The 7341-nt window shown below is 52.7% G+C and overlaps 1 protein-coding gene across 1 annotated transcript in view; it reads right to left on the bottom strand.

Moving 5' to 3' along the window:
• SLC9A1 (solute carrier family 9 member A1) overlaps positions 1-6452 on the bottom strand; it is a 68414-nt gene extending 61962 nt beyond the window's left edge. Inside the window, exon 1 of the mRNA XM_027864831.1 lies at positions 5369-6452. Within this exon, the coding sequence (XP_027720632.1) occupies positions 5369-5714 (346 nt within the window). The 5' untranslated portion in view covers positions 5715-6452. The remainder of the gene's footprint in view (positions 1-5368) is intronic.
• Positions 6453-7341: the final 889 nt, after the last annotated feature.

Consider the following 7341-nt stretch of genomic DNA (forward strand, 5'->3'; position numbering starts at 1 on the left):
GGGGGGGGGGGGGGGGCGGAGATGAAGAAAGAAAAATGACCTATGAGTTAGTTGGGAGACTTGAGTTCTGTTCTGGCTTTGCCACTAATTCACTGTATGACCTGGCCAGGGGATCTGTCATGGCTCGGTAATCTCTAAAGGTTCTTCTAGTTTCAACATCCTACTATGTTCTAAGGTCCCTCCCAGATTCAACCTCTTTGCTTCTAACAAAGGATGGTGACAGTCTATTTATTCTGACAGACTACTTTTAAGATCTTCTCAAAATCTGACATGCCCTGTTCTAAAGCTCCTTCTAGCCCAGGTATTCTAAGGTCTCTTCCCACACCAACATCCCCTGTGCCAAGGCCTCTTCCAGCCTGGATATCTTGTGTCCCAAGGCCCCTTCCGGTTCAGATACTGATTTAAAATCCCTTCTTACTCTTGCTGGTCTTTGCTCTGAGGTCCGTTCTGCCTCTAACGTTCTCTTTTCAAAGGCCCTCACCAGCTGCGACATGCCAATGATTACATGATATTCTTAGTAGATTCTTCTAGTTCATTCACACAGCCAAGTGCCTTCACTGGATCCAATGCCTCCAAGTCTCCCACTACTCACAGTGGCTAATACAGCAATCCTGGACTTCCAGGAACACATTCTCAACCAGCCAGAAAGATCCCCAAGCAAAGGCTGCAAGCCCAGGGCCAACAGAGGGACAAGGGGAATTGCAAGGGCCTAAAGGTCAATACTAAAACTGCAAACTATATATCTGAGTATTAGTAAACTACTTACGCAAAAATCTAGTTTTTCTCAGGTCCACAGAATCTTAGAGACCATCTAGTCTAACCCCATCCTTCTATACAAGTGGAAACTGAAACCAGAGAGGGGAACTGCTCTCCCAAGGAATCCAAGGTCTCCGAACCATGCACAATTTTCATCTATGTAACCTGTTACCTCCACCAAAGGTCAAGGCTGATAGTCCCGTCTCTAGAGGCAGCTAGATGGCATAGTGCACGGAGTCAGGAAGACCTGTTCAAATCCAGCTTCAGATACTTTCTAGCTATGTGACCCTGAGCAAGTCACCTAACCTGTTTGCCTCAGTTTCCTCAACTGTAAAATGGAGACAATAACAGCAACCTATCTCCCGGGGTTGTAGTGAGGACAAATGAGACAACTTTTGTAAAGCACTTAGCACAACGACTGGCATGTGGCAGGAGCTTAATAAATACTTGTTTCCTCCCTTTCCTTCCTTCTCAGAGACAGAACAAGTTCCACATAGTGAGTCAACAGTACATTAGGGAGAGAACTTGGGAGCCTTTTTTCTCCATCCAGGAAGCTATGTAAGACAAGGGGCTTGGATTGAATGATTCTGAAGGTCCCCTCTAGATGTCATATTTTAAGCATGCACTATAAACCCATGTGAGGTCCCTCCTGGGTCTGACATTGTCTGTTCTAAGGGCCCTTCCAGCTCTGACATCCTATGTTCTAAGTCAGATCCCTTTCACTTCCAACACTGTATGATTCTAACCACCTCCTCCTACAATAACCACCCAAGGTGTGGTTTGCTGATTTGAAGCTTTGGGATAAAAAGGAGCATCACACACAGCACTTTCTATTCTTAAAGGAAGGGGGCCCTGCCAGGGAAACAGTTGCCTTGGATGACAGAATCAGGGCTCAGGGCACACGGTTTCTGCCCACGTTAGGGAGGCAAGAGAAAAGGCAAGGCCCCAAAATAGCCCACTCGATCTCTTGGGTATCTGCTGGTACAGTCAGTGGAACCAGCCTTAGCAGCCCCAGGGGCACCCCACTTCTCCTCTGGCTCATTAACTCCCTCGAGGGCCAGCCTGAAACAACTTCACAGAAAGGGACAAAGTCCATAAGCCACACCCCCAAACCAGCTGCAGCAAGATTCCCTGGGGTGAGATATTTAAAATCCTACGATCCTGGGATAACACTTCAGCTGTCATGGGTTAGAGATGACTACTTGTGAATACATGGTAAGTGTTTAAAACAGGAGGCAAGGGAAGGTAGAAATGGAGAGCTGTCTCATATCCTACAGTCTCAGTAGGGTCCCCTGAATCTACTGGCTACCCCCTTCCCCGCTGTATGATGGCAAAAACACTAGGTCTGTTCTGGTCTCAGCTCTGACCCCGTGCACCCCCAGGGAACCTCACTTCTCTCTGGGGCCCAGGTGTCTCCTCTATAGAATTCGAAGGGTTGGGGAATCTACAGTCCCTTTCCAGCCCTGAATCATACACTTCAATGATGCTAGGCCCCAGAGAGCCTTTTCAGTGCTGAGGGCCATGCACTACAAGCCTGTGGGAGGAGTCCCCAGCATCCGAGGACTCCCCTCCTCACTGCAGACTGGTCTGCTAGGGAAGCAACTCAAACCCAGGTGCAGTTATCACCCTATTAGGAAGGAACCGGGCATGCTTCCTCCAGAGAAGACTTAGTGGGCCACGACGGCGGTTGTCAAGCATTTGAAAAGTTGTCTGCAAGAACCAGAGGGCAGATCTATGAGGAAAGGTTAAAGTGGCAGAGGCATAGTAAGTAGCAGGACGAACTTGCTACAATCAGAATGACGTCCAAGCAGAATGGGCGCCCTTAGGAGGCAGCAGGTGGCCCCTCCTGAGAGGTTCTCCAGCCAAGGGCTGGCTGACCACTCATCTAGGATGCTGTGAAGGGTATTTCTGTGCAGGTCTGGGTATGACGACCTACAGCAGCTGCAGGTTCCCCAACCCCTGACCCTAGGGGCGGCGAGGTGGCGCAGTGCATAGAGTGCCAGTCCTGGAGTCAGACTCAACTTCGTGAGTTCAAATCTGGCCTCAGGCACTTCCTAGCTGGGTGACCCTAGACAAGTCACTTCACCCTGTTTGCCTCAGTTTCCTCATCTGTAAAATGAGCTGGAAAAGGAAAGGGCAAACCACTGTAGTACTTTTGCCAAGAAAACCCCAAATGAAGTCACAAAGAGTCAGACGTGACTGAACAACAACATAAGGATGCTTCCAATTCCGAGATTCAATGGTATTAGAACCTATGTCTGGGGGAGATACTTGGGTCTTGGCTACTTTTCAATCAGTTCTATCTGCAAGAGTGGTAGTAAGTGCTTAGCCCTGCCTCACACACAGAGGCCCTGCCCAGATGTACCAGTGGAAGGAGGGGATGATTTTTTACTTACATTTATTTACATGTCTCTGAAGTCTCTTTTCATGGACTGAAAAAGGCTGACACATCATAGCCACACCAAGGCGCCCCAAAGCCAGAACCTTAATGCCCACTTCCATGCCTTTGTACAAACTGCCCTTTGCTGCCATGCGTTCCCCCCATGCCAGGCAACGTGCTCCCTCCTAGTGCAGGCCTCTTGGAAGCCCCGGCTCCCTTCAAGCATCAGCTCAGGCACCACATCTCCAAAGGAGGCCTGTCCTGAGCCTCTGAGTTGCACATCCCTTCTTCCTCCTTAAATGACATTTACATATTGTAAAACGGAGGCTCTTGGAAGGCAATTGGTTTTCATTTCGTCTTCCTCTTGGTATCTCTGGCACCTAGCACGCTGCCATGCTCGTTTTTTGTGGGGCTAGACTCGTGATTCCATCGACACAGGGAACTCCTGGTGAGAAAATGCCAGACAACTGCTCTGTAACTTAGTCTTAAGAGAGATGCTGAGAACACTGAAGGGTGAAGGACTTGCCCAGGGTCACTCAGTCAGTGCAAGGTCAGCAGCAGGACTTAAAGCAGGTCCTGCTGACTCTGATTCTGAGGCCAGCTCTAATCCAACTGCATCACCACACCAGTCTCCTCAGGCACTCGATGCCCAATAGATTGAACTGATTTATAAGGCAACTAGCATGGTCTCCACCTCAAGAACCATCCCCATTTTACAGAAGGGGAGACTGGGGCAGAGAGAAGTTCCAGCCGGTCAAGGTCACAGGATCGTCCGGATGAGAATACGAGGCTGTCTGCCTCCAGACCTCGTAAGTAGGTCCTGCTGCCTGCAAGACATTCAGCTGCAGTGGGTAAGCTAGGACCAGGGTGCCAGGCAACGTGGCCTCTGCCCACCTTGCCCGGGTGCACATCATATACCTATCACAAATTAGCCATACAAGGAATCAGAGAAGACAGTACTACCTTTCTGCATCACTATCCAAAACCTAACATCCTGACATCACTCCTGCATGTCCTTGGGAAGGTGGGAAGGTTCTCCACCAAGCCCCTGGAACACCCAGGTCACCAAAACTCCCAGAGCTGGCCCAGGGCAAAATCAGCTTAAAAGGCTCCCCTGACACAAAACCAGTCAGGCTACTGGGATCGCTGGGCATGACAGGGTCCAGACAGGCTGGTCTGTCAATCACCCATGTGACACTGGCTCAGTCCACCTGGGCCTCTCCAGGGAGGAGCCACTTTTTAGCCACTAATCCTCCCCAGCCACCCTCACCCAAGTCCACACAATCACTTCCCAAACCAGGATGCCCCATCTGTAGTGCTAAGGACCTTCACCCATCCATCCATCCAGCTCCGGCAGCTCCCAGGCCAGCACCATGGCCAGGCACAGGCTGAGTTTTAAGAAACAGCTAAGTACACACTTGGGACTGATCTGGTAACCAGCCAAGATCAGACAGGCTCCTCCCCAAGCACAGATCTAGCTCAGAGATTCCCAAGGTCTCCCCAGCTGAACAGAGGACAGCATTATAGCCACACAAATCATCTCCAGGCTCTTCCCAATCTGGCCAAGATGCAAAGCTGACTGCTAAATCTTTGGAAGTGGATCGTGGACACAAGAAACATCTGCATTCTGGAGTGAACCTCTGAACTCCTAAAGCCCCGGTGGCTGAGATACCTCAGGGCTCCCAAAATGGGCAGAGAATTGGTGAGAAGGGGAAAACAAACTCCTGGGATGATTCCCAGCCCACCTAAGCATAGAGTTCACCTGGGATTCAAGCAAGCCAGAAAAGACATACAACCTACCCAGGCCCTCAGTCCCACAGATCACTGCCACTAGGCAAAATGGAAGGTGTCCACAGCAAAAACAAAGAAACAAAAAAGACCACGTTCCTCACCACCAAATAACCGTCTGGCAATTAGGACCCCAGTGAAAGCCCCTCTTCACTAGCCTTAACATAGACAGAAGGCACAAACAAATCTGTCCCTTAGGCCTGCCCATATGGGCAGTAAGAGCAACATTTCCCCAGTACTATTAGAGACCCTGGACCCCTCAGTAATGTCACAGACCCTGGAGAAAACAGTCCTACTGAAAGAATTTGTACTATGGACAGTTGGCCTCAAAAACCCCAGGCAAGGGGGAGTGGGGAACTCTCCCCAACCCACCGGGGTGATTCTGTTGCACAGTATGCCCTCCAATCCCCACTGCCCAGCCCAGACAGAAGTCACACAACATACCCAGCTTCATAAGACACGCTAACAGGATCCAGAGGGAGATCTCGAAGGGGGTCCGCACGTGAGTATAATCGATGCCAAGGACAGGAAAAGGCTTGCGTGGCTTCCCATGAAAGGGCCCCGAATGGTTGGTCACCGGGTGGACTTCGTGGCTGACCTCTGGTGGAGCTGAGGTGACATCCCCATCGCCAGGGCCTATGTACAAGCCCATGGTGGACACCTTTGATGTCACTGTATTCTGCAGCCCATGGCTCCTCAGTACTGGAAGCAATCCTAGCAGGGCAGCCGCCACAAACACGGAGGGGAACACCCGGAGTGGGGAGAGACCACAGAAGCCAGGCCCCGGCATCTTCTTATGCTGTTCTTTGAGGGGAGGGTCCCTCCAACCTCAACAAGGGAAAAGCAGGGTCTGGGGCATAGGCAGCAATGAATCTAGGGAGAGGTCTGGAAATCAGAGCCCAAAGAAAAGAAATAAACTCGTTGCGGGGGGGGGGGGGGATGGGGAGGGAATAAAGACAAAAGAATTACTAAGAAAAGCTCATGTTTTAAAAGATTAAGGAACTGCTCCTCTTAGAGGGAAGAGAGTTGTGGGGGCAGGTGGAAAGGGATGTGCACAGACTAGGGGGGAAGGAGGGGAGAGGAGACCAGGATTTCCATATGAGGGAGGAAAGGAAAGGAAAGCTGAGGAGTCTGGGAATCCCGGGGCAGGGGAGAGGAGAGGGAAGAAGGGGGAGGGCTGGGATTCCCAGCTGTGGGCAAGAAGAGAGAGTTAGGTCCCCCCTCCACCCAGGAGGAGACTGGCGGGAAGAGGAGAGGGAGGGAAAGAGGGAGGGAAGTTAGGAGGCCAGGTGGGAAGGAGGAGGTAGCCCAGGGAGGCAGGAGAGGGAAGGGAGGCTGGGACCCCGCAGCTGGGGAGGGAGACAGAGAAGCCTGAGAGCTGCAGCCTGGGGAAGGGGACAGAGATGAGGCTGGGCCCCCGGAGGAAGAGGAGGCTGAGAGCCCGGCAGCTGCGGAAAGGAAGGGAGGAGAGGCTGGGACCTCGTAACTGGGGAGGGTGAGAGAAGGCTGGGACCCCCGCAGCTGGGGAGAGGGAGAAGAGGTTGGGACCCCGCAGCTGGGGAAGGGGAGGGGAGGCTGGAACCCCGCAGCTGGGAAAGGGGAGGGGAGGAGGCCGGGACTCCGGGCAGGTGAAGGCAGCCCGGGGACAGGGAAGAGGCCGGTGGCCGGGCGTGCCGGGGTGAGGTTCCCCGAGAAAGGGCGGGGTGCGGGGGCGGGGAAGGGGCTCCGGCCGCTGGGGGCGGCTCCAGAGGGCCGAGAGAGCCCGCGGCAGCCGGCAGCCGGCTGCGTGGCCCCAGCTCGGCGCCCCCGGCCCTACAGCTCCTGCCGATCCCCTGTAGCTTACGCTCCAGCTCCAGCACCAGCGAACTAAGCCCACCGTCAACCCGGCACCGCCTTTTATACGTACCATCGAGCAGCCGGCGCGGCGGGCTAGAGAAACACCAACAGAGCCCGCCGCGCTACAGCGCCTCTTAGCGGCGCTTCGGGGAGGTGTGCGGGGGGGCGACAGTCCGCTGCCTTCCCTTACTCTTGCTTCCAGTCCAAGTCTACACTCAGGACATCAGGACCTAGAATCCCTCTATACTGCTCTGTGCCTCAGTTTCCCCAGGGAAACTCCCTGGAAATTGAATGGAAGAACCGCCTGAAGTGTCAAGGGCAGGGAGGTAGGGGTAACAGAGTAGTTATTGAGCCTGACAGTCAGCAGGTATTTATTAAATGCTTACAATGTGCCAGGCACTGTGCTAAACCCTAGGAATCCCAAGAAAGGCAAAAACAGTCCCTGCCCTCAAGGAACTTGCATTCTAATGGGGGAGACAAAGACGAAGCAAAAGATACAGGTGCTATGTATATGGAATGCCGGGAAGGTAATCTCAGAGGCAAGGGCATGCCCTCAGGCAGGAAATAGAATTGAAGCTGTC

This window comes from Vombatus ursinus, unplaced genomic scaffold (assembly GCF_900497805.2).
Source record: "Vombatus ursinus unplaced genomic scaffold, bare-nosed wombat genome assembly UNPS02014777.1, whole genome shotgun sequence".
Taxonomy (NCBI): domain Eukaryota; kingdom Metazoa; phylum Chordata; class Mammalia; order Diprotodontia; family Vombatidae; genus Vombatus; species Vombatus ursinus.